The 18,849-nt window shown below is 32.1% G+C and overlaps 1 protein-coding gene across 1 annotated transcript; it reads left to right on the top strand.

The window, feature by feature from the left end:
• On the top strand, positions 1–16,866 carry LOC118192246 (achaete-scute homolog 2-like). The gene is made up of 4 exons (XM_085821688.1): positions 1–93; positions 6,606–6,859; positions 8,657–8,944; positions 10,748–16,866. The coding sequence occupies exons 2-3, from the start codon at positions 6,758–6,760 to the stop codon at positions 8,933–8,935; spliced, it is 381 nt and encodes a 126-aa protein (XP_085677814.1). The 5' UTR covers positions 1–93; positions 6,606–6,757; the 3' UTR covers positions 8,936–8,944; positions 10,748–16,866.
• The last annotated feature ends 1,983 nt before the right edge of the window (positions 16,867–18,849 follow it).

Raw genomic sequence — 18,849 nt, 5'->3', positions numbered from 1 at the left:
TATTGATATTGCTTTGCGTTTGCCAATTTGTTCTTGCTTTTCGTGAAGTTCCTTTTCAGTGATATGAAAATGTGAAGCTTTTTATACGATAAGGTAAGGTTTTTGTACTTTTCATATAATTTTTCAATGTGAACGAAATATGTGTAGTTTGCTGATTATTATTGTATAAATGTATTTACTTTATTTTAATTCATATTAGTGGTCCGTCAAATGTAAAATTATTTATGTAGCGGTCCGTGAAGTTCTAAGGGTTGACGACCGCTGCTATAGAGAATGTTACAATTTTAAAGTTAAGAAATATTAAAAAATTTGCCTCTCGGGTATTCGAACAACGGATCTTTCAGTAATAGATGGATGTGTTAGCTACTTACGCAACGAGACCACGCACAGTGGAAATGCAACCCTTATAATTAAGATACAATAACACGCCGAACAAATATTAATTTAGAAGTCAAGCAACAAAAATTAGCGTAATATTTTCCAAATTTTCACAGGACTAGTTTCGATGGTTTTACCGAACCGTCATCCTCAGCTGCAAAAGCGCATTATAACTTCTTTATAACTTTATTAAAAGGAATTGTATTTTCGTGAACTTCTGTTTTAATGTAGAGTTAAAAACTTTTTTTTTCATTCTGAAATGTTGATATTAGCTTAAAGTGCATGTTAAGCAACTTATACAGAAATTAAAACCAATCATGAAGATTTTTTCAATTTATTCTACTGAAAAATGTGATTCTCTAATATATTTGATTTTCCTCAACAATATCCATGATTCTTTCGGTTTAGAAAAACTGATGCTTGCTTCATTTACTATATTACCGAATTTATTTGAAAATATAAGCCGCTTGAATATAAGACTGTCCTTACATTTTAGGATAAATGTTAAGAAATAAATGAGAATGTAGCTGAATATTTGATGACACTATAGTTCTGATTAGAATCCATTTGATTCTGATTGGAATGAAATTTAAGCTTATAAGGTATTTCTCTCGCCTTCTTCGCATGCCTTCGTGGTGTGGTGGTCTGCACGCTGGGCGCGTATTCTAGAGGCCCGTGTTTCGATTCCTGGAGAAGGCGTGCTCATTTTTTATGTTGCCTGCTTCCAAAAAAAATACCTAATGTCTCTACAAGCTACCGGATTAAATAAAATTTGAAGATCGCACTGAAAAAAAAAAAAAAAAAAAAAAAAATTAGGAAGCAACGTTACCTGTTTTGTTATAAAGCATACCAGTGACCAGTATAATGGATGTAAGCCTAAATTGAAATCACTTACCTAGAGACGTGGCTATTATAATTAGGTGTAGTTACGCAGTTTACGTGTACTGTAGTTATCTGTGGTTTATTTAGTATTGAGACAGCAAAATCACACTACATAGTATGACACTAGTAATTCTACAATTTTATTTATCAAAATATTCGTTTTCAAGAACCTTCAAAATTATAGAATAAAAAATGTAGACAAAAAAGGTGGTTTCTTATATTCGAGTTAGTACGGTAATTTAGTAAATTTACTCTAATCTTTTAAGACGAAATCTATAATTTTTTATTGATTTCTAGGAAAGTGTTCTTTTTGGTTACCAAAATTCTCTTTATTATTTTCGTTTACCAAAATTCTCTTTATTATTTTCGTTTACCAAAATTCTCTTTATTATTTTCTTGGTTTTCTACTTTATTATTTTCCTTTAGGTTACCCAAAATTCTCTTTATTATTTTCGTTTACCAAAATTCTCTTTATTATTTTCTTGGTTTTCTACTTTATTATTTTCCTTTAGGTTACCCAAAATTCTCTTTATTATTTTCGTTTACCAAAATTCTCTTTATTATTTTCTTGGTTTTCTACTTTATTATTTTCCTTTAGGTTACCCAAAATTCTCTTTATTATTTTCGTTTACCAAAATTCTCTTTATTACTTTCCTTTACCAACATTCTCTTTATTTTTTTTTTACCAAAATTCTATTTTATTATTTTCCTTTAGGTTACCAAAATTCTCTTTATTATTTTCTTGGTTTTCTATTTTATTATTTTCCTTTAAATTATTACAATTCCTTTTATTATTTTCGCTTCATAATGTGAATCATTTATGAAACATCTATCTGTAGTGCTGTGTAGATATTTCTGTTGCTCGTTGCATATTCAGAATTTGAGACTCAATTTTCTTTTCTTTTTTTTTTTTTTTTTTTTTTTTTGCTTATCAGTTGAATATCTATTTTTGGAAAACGAGGTTAATGTTATTTTGGTTCTGAACAAAGCCTATAGTTAAAAATATTTTTGCATATCGGTAATTTTTTTATTGTTGTTATGACTGATAGCTCAACAGATTTGATTTTTTAAAATAATACTTAAGCCACCAGAGGTCGCTTGGTTAAGACCGCCGAATACTGATTGTACGATTTGGTTTTGGGTTCGAAATTAGGCAAACGGGCTGGCCGCATGGTTAATATTCGTGTTTTTCCCAAACGTGAATACCAGGCAGTTTGCCTCAGTAAGTCCTCCACGATGGCATCCCTTCTCTAGAATGACAGTCCTCGTGGCTTTGCCATATTCAAATAAGTTAACCTAACTTTAACAAATACTTAGGTATTTTTGGTGTGATTATAACAACCAGTAAGTGATATTTTATGTGTAGCTCAAATTAGATTGGCGCGACTTGATAATAGTCGCGCCAATCTAATTAAAGAGAAAATTAATTGCAATAAACAGCATCTTTTTATAAAAAAAATAATAGACAACTTTTCACATCTAAATCCAACCAGAATATGAACAACCATGTAGCTAATAAATTGTTAGATACTTTTAGAAGCACTCGAAAACGAATACTGTATAAAAATTTATACGATGTTCAATAAATCTTATAATCTGTTATTTGTCTTCTAAATGCTTAACATATCTCATAATTAATATGCTCAGTATGCTTAATATTAGTATGTTCAATATATCATACACTTTGTTCAATATATCTAGTAAAAAATATGAAACATTTCTTAGATACTTGTATTTTCTTTGCTCTCTCTAATGTTATTTCAGATATTTCAGAATGCTTTCTAATTTCCTTTAATTTCTTCTTTAAAGTTTAAAATGATCTTATAGAACAGATTTAGATTTCATGAAAAAATTCAGACGAGTGACAGATGCTTTTCCCGAAATGGCTTCAAACTAACATTAAAGCTCGCAGATCCTTCCTTTAAATAATTTACTGATGACAGATGTGTATACTTGCGTACGAACTTTTGTGTATGGTCGTCTTAAATTAGAATCAATGCTTTTTTCTGATTTTTATTTTAGGTACTCAGTATATTATTTGGATTATCATAAATATGTTGTGCGTTTGCATGCAGTTGTAAACTAGTGCGAAGAACACAAGCTCTCGCGGCTTAAAGAGGCAACACGCAATGTTAGTTTGCTGTGCACGTATGTTTAAGCTTTAAATGGCATTTCCATCACTATTTGATAAGCTCCATGACATATTTTCAACAGCATTTGTGTCCTTAAATCATCCAACTATCTCTAACTTATTGAAATGCAGTTCATTTAAGATACCCATGTAAAAAATCTTCTCATCCAAAACTTTTAATTTGGTATACAAAGAATACATTACGTCTGTGATAGTTGTTGTTGTTTTTACCAATCTCACTGGTCAGACAATTGTCATCACAAGCGCACATGACATTCATCGTGACAAGGATCAAATGCGCCTATCGTTGGCAAGAGCCTTGAACACCATATAACTGACAGTCCGACTTCAGCTAAGTTCCGCCCACCAATTTTGAAAGAGAATTTGAGACCCAGGGAGCAGGGGTCCAACCCTATTTCCCTAACACCAACCTCTCGACAGGAATTTTGACTCACGGCGGGCCTCAGAGACATTATGCATTTACAAACATCAAACAGCCTTCTCCGGGATTCGAACCCGGACCTTTCGGTACAGCAATCAGAGTCAATAACCACTATCACGGTTGGGCGGTAGTCTGCAGTAGTTCAACTCTTATAGATAATATGCAAAGGGCTATTGAAGACATTCTCGAAACTTTCTAAATAAATGATGGGCAAAAGATTGCCCGTTTGGCTTTCTCTTAATGATGAGGTAGATAAAAGTTTGTTTACCTTAGTTTTGAAAATGACTTAATTAAAAAATTGCTTGCTAGGTTTCTCTTTGAATTAGAATGGATTTCTCTTTGGATTAGTTTGAAAATTAATAAAAATAACTCAGCAAGCTTATTTCTTATTCTGTTAAATGCGTAGTCATAGACTACGTTACCCGCGTTTGAATTTAATTGTCTGATATCGCTTAATTTAGTTTATCGCTTTGTATTATATTCAAAGAAATTAAATAATGAAGAATCTGCATAAATGTATGTATGTTTCTCTCATTGTGATAAAAAAACAGTACCTAGATCCATCAAAATATGTATAACGTAAACTTCGATAGAATATGGGCATGTGGAAGCCTAAATTTGAATTTGAAATATGTTTGATTATCGATTTCGTGTTTTGTAACACTTCAACGAATTTTTCATTAAAAAACTGAACGATTTCAAAGCGAGCAATAGCAACACTGTACGGGGAAAAAAAAAAAAAAAAAAAAAAAAAAATTGCCTCCAGCGCGCGAGACTTTGTATCGGAAATTCGGAAGATACGCTCATTTTAAAATTATTTTGCGATATTGCTGTTGAACTGAATTTTATGGTTTAAGAGTGAAGAACATGATATTCAATAAATAAAGGTAACATACAAAAGTGTTATATATATTTTTAAAAAAAATCGCCTCTTTGAACGTAATTTAAAATCTGAAACCTTTCAGAAAATGTTTTTATGACATATATGCTTAAAAAGCTGAAGTTATAAAGGTTGTACATTTCATAATCATGCGGCAAGTGTTCGACCGATAGTCGAATTTCAGAAATAAGTGTCGTTATCCAGCAGTTTTATCCTGTCGGTCATTAATGCTCTTTACATCGAAAAGGGAAGTGCCTTCAATAAATCTGCAAGATATGGGGGTAAAAAGTTTAGAATTTAGGAAATTTACAATATTTTTTTTTTTCTTTTGATCCAATGACTTAAGAATTGCTGGAAAGCAGAGGTTCCCAACGGGGTCGGTGATGATCTCCTGGAGGTTGATGCAATTTTAAAAGAGGGTCGATGATGATGAAAGGGTCGATTAGGAGTTGAGAAGCCAACATGCGCCAGCAAGTAATTAACATAATCGAGATCACATGGATTACGAAAATTTATCAATAAAGCTCATAATTAATTCTTTCTGATAAAAATTATGTAGTGAGGAAGAAATCGTATAAAATAAATAATAAAGGAAAATACACTTAAATCACGAAAATCATAGGTTTCAAAAATTAATAATATTTTTAAATACACTAATTTTTTATGCTGTAAATGAAATATATAAAAGTAAAACTCATGAACACAAGAAAACACAGTTAAAAATATACGAAGAATGCAAAACGGGGATAGAAAACGAGAAACAGATTGAATATTTTTGAAGAAGTGATTTAAGAATTAAAGAAAGTAAATTCATGCCAAATATGAAACAAATTGCATCAATACGTCAAGCGCATTCAATTTTTGCGCGACTAGTATCTGTGATTTCGTTTCTGAAAACTTGTTTATATTTTTAAAATTATTAATAATGCAAAAATAATAAAACATAAAGCTAAATAACCACTTTTTTTAAAACTTTTGTTCATATTTTGAATCAAATTTTTACCTTTAAGTCATTTATGCTTAATTATTTTACATTATGGTTATACTGCATACTGCATATTATAAGGAAAAGGAGGAAATATTATATTATTATAATGAACATTCTTTTAAAAGGGGTCGATGCAATTGCTAAGGTGTTTTATTCACTTGCTGAACTCGCTGTTTACCAGTCTGTACTTGAACTCACCTCTGCTGACACAACGTTTTCTTTTTTTGTCATTTTAATTTTATAATTAAATATCCTTTTATTTTCACTTATGATGCATAAAATTCAACAACAAAATCACTCATTTTTAAAAAACAGTGTGTCTTTAGAATTCTCGATACAGTGTTAAATGCTACCATACATTTTTTAGCCCAGAAGCGTCATTAATCTGGAACCTTACTTAGCTTCGAATCACTCTTTTGTCCGTTCAGCTTTTCAAAAAAGTAGCCGCTGGCCCGGTCAGCAGTCTAAAATAGTTGCTGTAAAGAGAAAAAACTCCAGATAGTGTCATTTCACGAGCCCAGCTAGTGATAAAGAACTGCGCTTATTGCTTTTAAATCGCTTAATTTGTTAATCCTTAACAGGAAATTTAAAAAATAAATAAATAAAATAAAATATTTTATGCCTCTCTTAATGGCATCAAATAGAGGCGTGGAAGATAGAAATATTTCGTATCCGAGATTGCCAACACATTTCTTTTAAATGGCTAATTTATTTTAATAAATTTGAGAGGCAGTTTACGCTTTGCCGAGTGGCAACAATTTGAAAAGCGATAAGGGCAAAAAAGTGAGGATCGAGACTAGAAAGTGAAAAGATATTGAAAAGTGTATTCGAATAGTTTTGAAATGACTGAAAGTACAAAGCTTTTGCCAAAATTTTGAAGTATATTTTAATGTGTCTTTTTCAGAAATCCTTCCCAAATACCGTTCCTCACCAAACCTCAAACACTTCACCCACCAGGAAGATTCTTCAAGCCCTGCTCCACCGGCTCTCATTCCGGATCGCAGGCACCTAGCCCTGTCAGCTGTCCCACCGAAGGCCTTGCAGGCCCCTACCGCCATGGCCCGGCGTAACGAGAGGGAAAGGAAACGAGTTCGTTTGGTGAATCATGGTTTCGCAACGCTTCGACAGTACCTACCTCAAGGGAACACGCGGAAGAAGGTAAGCGATCTGCGGAAGTTGAGATAATCGAATGGTAAATCCTGAATCTTTTGGAGTAATTGTAGCTACCAAATCCCGATGAAAAAAAAAAAAAAAAAAATCACTTCTTTCGGAGTATGATGCATGCTGTAACACACATAGTTTATAAATTTTTGGAGAAGTATATGAAAGTTACCGTAATTTTTTCAAACCAAGGGAGAAATTCGAATTCTTATCTTTTGTATGGAAATTTACAGTAAACGTTCGAAATGTAAGGATATAAATTGTAATCAAATGCCAACTGTGACATAAACATATAATCCCTTTATTTATTTTTATAAATATTTTATTCAATCTCGACCTTACAATATTTTCTTGCTTGAAAGATTCATTGTGGATTTAATATGAAAGTCTTTGCTGATTTCTTACAATATTAATTTTGTTTTTCTCAATATTTCAGCTCCAAGCTTGCTTATAAGCATGTATATTCTTTTCTCTCTCTCTCTCTCTCTTTTTTTTTTTTTTTTTTTTTTTTCTGGTTGTTCTTTTTCAAAGTTGTTTTTGTTTTTATCCAAAGATTTTTTTTTGTTCTTTTTCAAAGTTTTTTTGTTTCCCCCCCTAAAGTTTTTTTTTTTTTTTTTTTTTTTTTTTTTTATAGCGGGGTGGCAATATTGAAGCTTTAAAATGCTGCTGTAGGTGTCTATCTTATCTATCTCCCCTCCCGCTTTCTTTCCAATTTAATTTAGTTTTTCTAGGTATATGATTATTTATTTAATTTAGTTTTTCTAGGTATAAATTATCTTTACTCTTTTTCTATTTCACTAAAAGTTAGTTTCCCCCTCCCATGTTTCAGTCTTAAATGTACCCATAATTTTGCATTTTTACTTTTTATATCCACTTTCAATTCATGCAAGCTCCAGACTGACTTAACGCATTGATGCCACAAATAATATTTTTAATATTTCAGAATGAATATCAAACATGCAGACACCCATCTCCTACTCTTTTCCCGCTTTTTTTTTTTAAGTTTATAAATATTTCAGCTTTAGATGCAGTTGTAAGTTCCCCCCCCCCTAAAAAAAATTCAGTTTTAGTCATAGCTAGAGGCATATATGTTTTGCTTTTATTTGTTTATTTTCAAAATAAATTTGGATTTCTTCATAGCTCTGCGTATCACTAAAAACATATATTTTCTCTTTTTTTTTTTTTTCAAAATCTGCATTACGTAAATTTTATATTTTACTTGCCAGTTGTTGCTTTTTATTAAAAAAAGGTTATAAAATAAACCATTTAAATGTTGATTATAAAATGTGTTTCTGTACACTTTAATTTTCAGACTTAAAATGTTACAGAAATTCTCCAATATATATATATTTCTGTTTATTTCTTAATCATATTTGAAAATATAAGTGTTTATGTTTAATTCATAAGCATACTAAACTTGGAATGAAAGTATGACCTTCCTCCCAATTTTGACTGGCAGCATCTTGCGAAAGATGTCATCCCAGACGTCCTACTTCTCTTTCTTTGTAGTCGATCCTATGAGGGGAATTTTGGACCCTTAGAATTTATTTAGCTGTGTTGCGCGTAGGCACGACTTTCAGAAATTTGTAACACATATCCATGACTAGCTAATTTCTGAATGATGCATGCTATAAGTCTATGGGCCCCATAAACAAACAAACACTACTATTTTGTGAAACTACTATGCCACAAGCTGTAATTGGTCAGAAAATTTTAAGTGTTAAGCAAATGTATGCGGTAACATTCTGTATTAAGTGATTTTGCAAAAAGCTTAATTATTCTCTTAACTTGCAGCTCAGCAAGATGGAGACCCTCCGATCAGCTATAGAATACATCAAGCAACTTCAGTACCTTCTCGAACCTCCAGCATCTACATATGATCAAGCCAGTAGTCATTCAGATGATGGCCGGTGGCCTGGAATGATGTCAGAAGGTGCTGCGGCAATGAGCGGACAAGTATGGGATGATGCCATGGCGTGGACGACGCAAAGATCTCCAGGGTCAGCAGGTTCCTCACCTCACACTAGCCTCAGCCCAGATACAGACCTCATAGACTTCTCAGCGTTTTCTTAGACAATTAAAGTGAGTTTAGTTCCATGCTTATAATCAATTTTACATAATAAGAATTTCTCAGAAAAGTACTAACGTAACTGCAGGCTATTTTTAACGACTTTTAACCGAAGGAATTAATATTTTAAGCAAATTTTGCTGCAAAAGCACTTTTGAATTTATTGGCAAATATAGAATTTTTCAGTCATTTTCTCTTCAGGGTAATAATTGGGAGGAAATGAATTATTACCTGGTAATATTTAACACGTCTTCGTTTCAGTTGTTTTATCACCTCAGTCATAATATTCTTAAATTTCGCCATTTTCTCTATTTCTGAAATTAAAATAGTTAAAAAATGGATGTTAAATTTCTTCTCAGACATCTTGAAAAATTAGCAAGTAACATTCACGCTGATAAAAATTTTCCTGGTTTTTATTTTAATCGCTATCATGATATGAAAACGTTAAATTAAGTATTTTTTCTAACTCGGAAAATCATTGTTTGATATTATCTTTTGATTAACAAGTTTTTCGCTTTAATGATCTGAGACATAATTTTGACCAAAATGGTAGTCCTTTGGTAACAACGTGACTTGAAGGGACCAGATTGCTTGGATTATTGCAAAGCACTAGGGCTATCTGTCTAAGATGAGAAATTTTTTCCCGGAGAATTTTCTAAACGAAATTGGCAGATATTTCCGTTATACAAGTGAAACATCCATGCAATCAGCGCTTTCACCAGAATTTTAACCGGGTCAGATTACCAATGTACAGTGAGTGGTCTTATGACTTGGTCACAATGGACCTAATAGTACCGTGGCATCGTAATGAACGAAGTATTAAGTGTTTATGCTGCTCCGAAAGAAAATAACACCTTTATTTCAAACTGTTTTAATGAAAAGAAATTCTGAAAACTTTTCTTCTTTTCGTGATAAGAAATCCATTGGTGATCTTTAGCGACCAACAGGTATCAGTCAGCCGCCTAAACGGTGTAGTGGTTAATGACTTTGATTACAATACCGCAGGCCCCGAGTTCGAATCGCAGAGAAGGTATGTTTGCAAATGTCTAGTATCTGTGCGGCAAGAGGGCACTCTAAATATGTGACGATGAGTTCAGCTCAGCAGGGGAACACCAAGAATTTATATTTTTTATTCTCTCTAGAATATGAATTTTTATTTTCTTCTTTTTTTAATACTAGGAAATACTTCATCAAAACAAGAATATTAAAATTCCTAGCCGATTTGCTTACTAAATTTCTCGAAATTCTTTAATAGTTAAAATTTTTTTAAGCAATTCACTATATTTAGTTTTACTTTTGGTTTTGAATATTACTATACCCATGCCTATATGTATCACGAAACACGAAATGAGTAATTGAAGAGTTAGGTTTGGAGGCAACTTCCCTTTGAAGAGATCCGTCTCCTGCCTGCTCAACAATTATTCACTTTATGCCAATTTATTTAGTCTTAAAAATTCTTTAAAAGTTTTAAGATTAATTTTTTTGGATTATTAAATATATTTTTAATAGTTTTAGGTATTTGCACTTAATTTACAAATGCTCTCTGAATTTGAATGATATTGCAAATTAGTTCGCAGCAATAATTAATCTTTTTTGTGTACAATTAAATTTTCATAATTTAAAATTTAAATTAGCTTTATACGAAGAAGAGAATATTTGTTAAATTCAAAATTTCTTAAAATATATTTTCAATGATAATCGTATACTTTTCAATGATCAGTAAATGGTTAGCATCATTCAGTTAAAGATTACTATAAGTCATGATAATTCAGATGTTCACGACCGAGAATAACTTTGGCCTTTGCCTTTTCTTTTAGATTATTATCCCGACAACAACTAAAAAGACGTGATGCCAAGATCCCGGAGATTCAAACAAGTTTGAACGTAGAAAGTTAGATTCTGCGATTCAAATTGGGTACATCCACGATTCACATCTGCAATGCACATAGGAACAAGAGTGATCGAACTTCTTACACCGCACTGCCAAAAGCACTCAAAAATGATGGAATGAACTGAGAAAATCAGACAGCATTGGGAAGTGTCTTTCAAGAACTATTTAGCAAGACACTGTGGTGTCTGGTGATTCTCTGTATACTAAATTTATGATGCCAAAGAAAGCCAACGTCGCCAAGGTATCAGCTGAAGTCCTCAGAATGAGACTGCATATGGTAACACAAAAAATAATCGGACTTTTAACAGCGATTATTCTGGAATCTTATGTTCATCAATTGGATGTACTTAAAACTGTTACCTGAAGCGAAAGTTACGCCAGTATGGAAATATAAGAACATTAATTTTAAAATCAGTGAAATGAGCATTGAGACAATTGAACGCTTGAATCGCATTCATTGTTGCCAACCGTAAGCAACAAAAAGAAAGTCGAGGAATAAGATTTTTTTTTAAATTTTATATTAGACTGAAAATTAAGATGGTATTATAAAATAAAAGCAATAAGACATAAAGTACATATTCTAATAGAAATCGATTTATATATGTAATTTTTAGCTAAAGTGTTTATTAGTATTTCTGAATTTATTGGGTTGGAATATAAGTAATGTCCGCTTTTTAATTTAAAAATTTTTATTTTAACAAAGCAAATAACAAGAAATTAGTCAATAATATCCGAGTTTTTGGATTTTCCCCATAGACCCAAGATGTCGAACTATAGTCATTTAGCTACAACTCATTCGTTCGGCTAATTTTCGAGTGGTTTGAAGTGCAGAAGTTGATTTAAACGCTCTTCATAAAACTCATTTGGTAGTCTGGAACGAGCAGCGTCTTCGAGGTCGAAATTTCTATTTCTGAATTTGGCAAACCATTTTCTTGCAGTTCGTTCAGGCATTGCACTTTCTCCATACGCTTGACAAATCTCTCTTGCGGCTTCTGCACCATTGGCGCCTCGATTAATCGCAAAAAGAAAAAGGTGTCGAAAACGCTTTTTTTTTTTTTTTTTTTTTCCGATTTTATTTGTCGACATTTTTTGTCGACTTGACTATTGAGTCCATTTTAATGATCTGGAAAATAACAAAAATGAGCTCAGGAAAAAAAATCAAGCACGCCATCTTGTAGAGGGAAAGATTTTCTTTCGAATAACACAAAACATCATGCCAATACATTTTATTTTTAACGCGTAATTTTAAATTTAAGTCATTTGAAAATGAAATTTTTCTCTGTTATATCTCTTCCTGTCGTCTGTTTGCCAAATATATTTTTTTTCTTTAAATGACAAAAGTATAATTGTTAGGAAAAAGTCTATGCTCCATGATGCTGAAAGATTCTACGTTTAATAATTTATTTATTACTATAGGAGCAACTTAGGCACAATACACTAATATAAAATTATATTCTATTATTAATCTCAAGTGCCTTTTCTGCTAAAATAACATATGCACCCAATGTAGCTTTTTTTTTTTTTTTTTTTTTTTTTGTAAAACTTAGTTCCGAACTTTCGGAAAGGACTGTTGTTTCTATAAAAGAAGCAATATGTTTTGGTGTTAAATAAAATAATGTAATTTTATATATGTTTATGCATACCAGAATCTACCTCAGAATTAAATTTCGGATATGCCGAAATTAAATGACGAAAGTCTCTTGATATGACTTGAGAAAATACGTTACCAAGAAAACAGAATTGCTAGTAATGTGCCTTAAAAATTAAGATACGCAATGGAAGTTTTCAGTAATTCTCATTTCTAAACAAACTTATTTCATAACTACTTAACGCTACTAATGATAATGTGCCTTACCAAACAGTTTTAAAATATTTTGTAAAGATTACTTTAAATAAAGGTTTAATACTTTGACATTTCCAGATATTATATGTCACCGTTGTTTACATTTTAAAGGTTTAGAAAAATATTGTTTCCGTGAATGTTGGTGTTCGTAATCTTTTCGCAGAGCTGCATAATTAAGAGAATTGAAACTGTATTTGGACCGCAGTAAAGTGTTTTTTAAAATTATTTAAAGTTAAAATACAAAAAAAATTTAAAAATTTTGTTATCTATTAATAATATTTTTTAAACACATCGCTGTAGAAAGAATTTTATTGTCACTAAACCATGATCATAATACTTTTAAATTTCCCGTACTTTTTTACAGACGAACTTGCAATCGAGTTTCATATATGTATATATTCCTTGATAGATAAATGTTACGTATAAATGGCGCCTCGCAACTACAACTTCTACTCGTGCTACATGATGTTTTAGGAAGCTAGTGCGTAACGGCCTTAAACGTCCGTGCAAGCTCCGTAAACAAAATGCATTGGCTTTCATTCCAGAACGTAATAAATATAATTTCATGCTAGATATGAATATTCTACATATTTAAAGCTTAATTTTTTACCTTCATTACCTTAAAGACTTATTAAGGAGTCAAAGTGAATGAAGTACCTTGTGCTTCTTTTCTCGAAAAAAAAAAAAAAAAAAAAAAAAAAAAAAAAAACCTCTCTCTCTCTATATATATATATATGAAAGCTCTCAGATTTTATATTACGCCAAAGGTTTTTTTTAAACGTTTAGTATGTTACCTTTATTTACCAAATACCATGTTTTTCTCACTTAAACCACATAAAATTCAATTCAACAGCGATATTTCAAAATTTTTAAAAACAGCGTACCTTTAGAGTTTTTGGTAGACAGTCTCGCGCGCTGGTGATAAAAATGCTTTTTTCTGTACAGTGTTGTCATTAATTAAACAAATTCGAAATTCAAAATTAGGACTTCCAGGTGCCCATGTTCGGGTGGAGGACTGAGTTATTCAAAATTTGATGGCTCTAGGTACCATCGGTGTTTCAGAATGCGAGAAACATACATGCATTCATGTAGATTCTTCATTATTTAATTTCTTTAAATGTAATATAGGGCGATAATATGTGGTGGCAACAACTTATAAAGTGATCAAATTCTTCTTGTTTGCTTTTTGCATTCTGGAATTAGTTGTGACATATAATTGGTTGTTACATATATTGTTGTTATAGTATGCAGAATTAACAGAAAATGTAATTATATCGGAAAAAGTGCGTTTATACCTGTATACATGTAAGGATTAACGGCTTAACCCATGAGTTTCCTGAATCCCGGTTTCTTCAGAGTTGTGCAGCCCTGTAAGAAATCACGAGGGGTTATAAGTGAAATCGAGATTAATCTAAATATAAGATTCATCGTGAAAAATATTTATATACTCAATACAAAACGTCAAAAGTGTTCTTAGGCAAACTTTTGCAGACGTAAGCTAAGAATTTTAAAATCTTCCGAAATGTCATCCAACGGTTTATGTATTATCAAAGACCCATTTAACCACAGTAAATAATATTGAATCAATTAAATTCAATAATATTGAATCAATGAATACGAAGCCTATTATCTCCCATCATTAAAAGCATATTTCACTCTTTAGAGTTGCATGCATATTTTATAATGAAAAGAAAAATAATCTTATTATAATGTATGAAAAATTGTTAACCTACAAATACCTATCTATTAAATGACCTCCAAGGACATAACCATTAAATGTCGTGAACTTGAAGCTTATTTACCTTTCTTTCAGGTCCTGTGTTCCTTGACGTTTATGTTAATTAGAAACTGAGGTATACTTAAAACGTCACTTAAAAGTTTTTAAAATATACAAAAAATGAGAACTTCCAAAATATTAACGGCAACCAATAAATTATGAAGACCCCTATACCCCTATAAGGCATTCTCCTTCCTTCCAGCATGCCTTCGGGGTGTAGCGGTGGCACATTCGAAGCGTATTTGAGAGGTTCAGGTTCGAATCCCAGCAAGAGCATTGCTCATTTTTCATAGCTTCTGTTTAAAAAAAATCTAATGTCTCTGCAGTGGCACCCGAACTATGGTAGATGATGATTCTTCATCACCAGGATTTGGCGCTTGGTTCCCCTAATCTTTAGTCGCCCTTTAAAAGGGGAGTGGGTAAGGTTTCTCCCTCCTTCCAGCATGCTTTTGTGGTGTAACGGTAGCACACTCGACGCCCATTCGAGAGATCCAGGTTCAAGTCCCGAAGAGGACACTGCTTATTTTTCACGTCTTCTGCTTCAAAATAACCTAAAGATTTTGTACCCCAAGTGATTTTTTTAATTAGGAAATGCATAGGTATCTAGCATTGCTTCTCAATTTTTTTAAGCTATTTGAACCCTTTGAGTAGTTTCTAGTAGTTACTGACTATCGAAATTGATTAGTCACGTGTTTATTTCTGATCATCATGTTCAACATTTCGTGCGGAACACCGAGCGATTTCTCAGACATTAGAATTTCGGTTAGGTGTCCTGAAACTAAGGATTCCTTGTTAAGAAATGTTGGTGAATAATGCAGTGCAACCACTAATGCGTGCAATATTCTTGAAGAGAAACTTTGGAAACTTCAATTATTCAAATTTCTTATATAACGAATCATGTATACATATTGCATATTCCATATTGTGCATACATATTGCATATTGTGGTGCAGTCGAAATAGGAAGCGAAAACAAAAATTAAATTATTATATCAAGGCGAAACACAGTAGAATTATCTGCCTATGGAAAAGAGATGCCTTCGTGGCGCTTTTTAAGGGAAATTTTTTCAAATTCAAGCTGCAAAATTGCCGCGAAAATTATGAATGTTATGTGCCTTGACCAAACTAGCATTGATATGTGCCTTGACTGCCCGTCAGTTCGTTCGCCTGGATTTGAATCTGAGATGAACTATCAGTGTTCAGAAGTTTAATCCGCCCGGTCGCAGCTAACTCTTCTTTCGGCCAAAAGAAAATTTAATAAAAAATGGTCAATATTTTTTTTTTAATTAAATACATACTCGAATTTATACTTCAATTGATGAAAATATTTCTAATGATTTATTTGAAAAATAAATTATATCTGAAATGTCACCGCCCTAGTAAATTCGGATAAAAGAAGTCCGTCCTATTTTACTCCTAAATTTAATGATTTGTTTAAAAATTCAGTATAAAAGGGAAAACTTCAGATTTGTAGAAGGAAAACTACAATTTAACACTCAAATTTTCTGACAGAATGATGCGTTTTAAACGGAAATATTTATTAACTGTGTTAGTAATGACAATATAATGATAACAGGACAGATACTGAGGAAAATTCTGAAAATTAATGTACCATAAAATCTTTCACTGCAAGTATCAAGACACGTAGTTGACAAACACATAAGCATAATAAACATCAGAATCAGTACAGAACTTTCAGTCAAAATCAGTATCATTCTGAAAAGGCAATAAAAGTAACATAACTCTTATAACATAACTTCATATTTCTAATATTCTGCGCGTAAGTCAATTAGCACGACTACAGTGCGTCATTTATACGTGACATTCTGCTTGAAGGACTTATTACATGAGATATTATACAACACCTATTAAAGTAAAATCAGTGAAAAGAAAATTTCCTATCACTAAGAGTATTATAATATTGTCTAATATCGTCTCGTGTTCTTTTTATCTTCTAGGTATAAATTCTAAAATTGATTTCATTTCTGAAATGTTTTATTTCTGTATTTCGACCTCTTCTTGTTCTTTGGAGGTGTAGATTTTAAAAACTTACAAGAAATGCATATTCCTTATCATGTAAATAAAATTTTACATTTAAAGTTAATATATTAAAAAATACTGGAAATATATTCGTTTCTGTATAGTTCTATCATATTTAAAAGCACAGCAGCATAGCACATTTTATTCATATGAAAATTATAAAAAGGCCATAAAAGGTGTCTATAAAATATCTAGGTTATTGTTAGCACTCAAATATGACGTGGTTATTTGAGAGATTATTATGATAATTTATTACTTTTCCCAGTGTATGAAATTTGTGTGTTCCTCATATTTAGATGGATTTAGAGTGTATATGACAGTAGTCTATGAAATAAATGACAATATTTATTGTAAAATTTAAAAAAAATGTGAAATAAATGTATTATTTTTTATCTACCAAGTTTTCCTGTGTCGGAAATGGAAATGTTATTAAACATTTATTATCATTTTAATAATTATATTGTAAATCAAACAATGAGAGTTAATCTTCAGTTAATTGTAACCTAACAAGATTAGAAACACATGTTGTTATACACACACACACACATATATATATATGCTCAATATTTTAAGTGCGCAGTCGTGAACTCGGTACTTTAATTTCTGGCTGTAGACATGGCTAGGTGGAAAAGGCAGGAATAAGACGTTGTTAAAACTGAATTGAAGAATTACCATCTTTATTTTTATACATTTCAAATCATCTCTTTGGCAAACAAATTACTTTTCAATCATTGTCGAATACAATAAATTTTTATGCAACAGGAAAAAAGATACGATGTCATTTCGGGCAGGGAAGCATAAGCAGCGTGAAGAGGTTGGCATGGCGGAAGCTAGAAAAAATAAGAACGTACTTCCTAGGGAAGTCAAATTTGTACTACGTAGGCGTTTTCTGTAAAGCTAAGGCGTGATTGGTTAATTTACTTTTAAATACCTTTTCCAAGGAATGTTATGTAATTTAGAAAGATCTCGAATTTGGGAGAAAAGATGAACTTGGGGGATGGGGAGAGGATAAAATCTAGAATTGTTAATTTTGAGGTCGCCAATTCTTTCTTAAAGCAGCCTTACATTTATAAGCTTAAAATCTTTCTTGGGTTCTTTAAATATGCTATGTGTCATATTGTATTTGCAGCGAATACAAACTAAATATCTTGAAAACTTCATAATTAAAGCTGTATTACTCTCGTTGCACTCAAAGCTCTCTAGAAACCGCATCTAGCTCGGATTTTTGTGAAGGTGTTTCCCACAACTGACAGCTCGACATCTAAAACATACAGTGAGTCAAAAACGTACTGGGGCACAACAGGCTTTCAAACAACTTTGTTGCGTGAATAAGGCTTCTTAGTGGACTGAATGCACACAGAACCTAGATGATAGCTTGATAAAATTTATTTTACACCAAAGAAACGTTTTACGATTCTAGAACTTTCCATCAATACTCATGCAGTTCTTCTCAGTATCACAGAGCATAATCGTTGTTACACTTCAAGCTACTAAAAACGTTAAAGACGATGCAACGCAAAGTGCATCTAAAGAGAGAAGCTCACACGGAGATAATCTCAATACTCCAAACTCAACATTGAATTAAGAACACAGAACTGATGCTCTCTGCGGTCTTATATAGTTTTCCTCCGGGTGCTGAGAAATCTCTAGTACCTTCCACTCCTCGAAATTACTGGAAAACATATGAGGACAGGATACGGTTACAGTTACATGTGAAGATCACTTGCAGTTATTCAGTTACAAAAACAATGACAGCTATACGGGTACTGGACTTAAATGTCTCCAAGTGGCCGACATTTCTCGCCAGCCGTCGCCAGATCGACAATATCTCGCCAGTTTATGGAGATAGCCATTTTACTCAATGGTAAATAGACTTGCCGCCTGTAATTATTTTTTTCAGCAGAGCATTGTCTCTTTCAAGCATTTCCTGTTATATTATACAAAAAGTACTACAATTTTAAACGTAATTTCACTAAAATTAGTTACATATATGCAGTACTTTGAAGAATAAATATTTTGCTTTAGATATTTTGCTTTCTTACATGCCATATCTTAAGGGCTTAATAAAATCAGAAATATAGTTAAAAATAATGCAAAAGTTACACAAAATGGGAAAGCGCATTAAGGCTGTCTGCTTAGAGTAGGATCTCTTCACGGAGGTTTAGTTTAGTTAATCTGTTTACGGCAAAGCACGCGAATGCTATCTGCCTAAGGGAAGGGAGCCTTCGTTGAAAACATTCTAAGGCAAAATGGCTCGTATTCCCGTTAAACACAAAACCATTAAAACGGGTATACAGCTAGCCTCTTCGCTTGGTATCGAACCCAAGTGGAATTATGGGGGCTCGGAAGCTGCTTTCTTGGAGAATTTT

Source organism: Stegodyphus dumicola, chromosome 8 (assembly GCF_044657685.1).
Source record: "Stegodyphus dumicola isolate Sdum_Otavi_A_Nest chromosome 8, ASM4465768v1".
Classification (NCBI taxonomy): domain Eukaryota; kingdom Metazoa; phylum Arthropoda; class Arachnida; order Araneae; family Eresidae; genus Stegodyphus; species Stegodyphus dumicola.
Note: the sequence above shows the minus strand (reverse complement) of the source record. Positions and strands in the feature narration are given on the sequence as shown.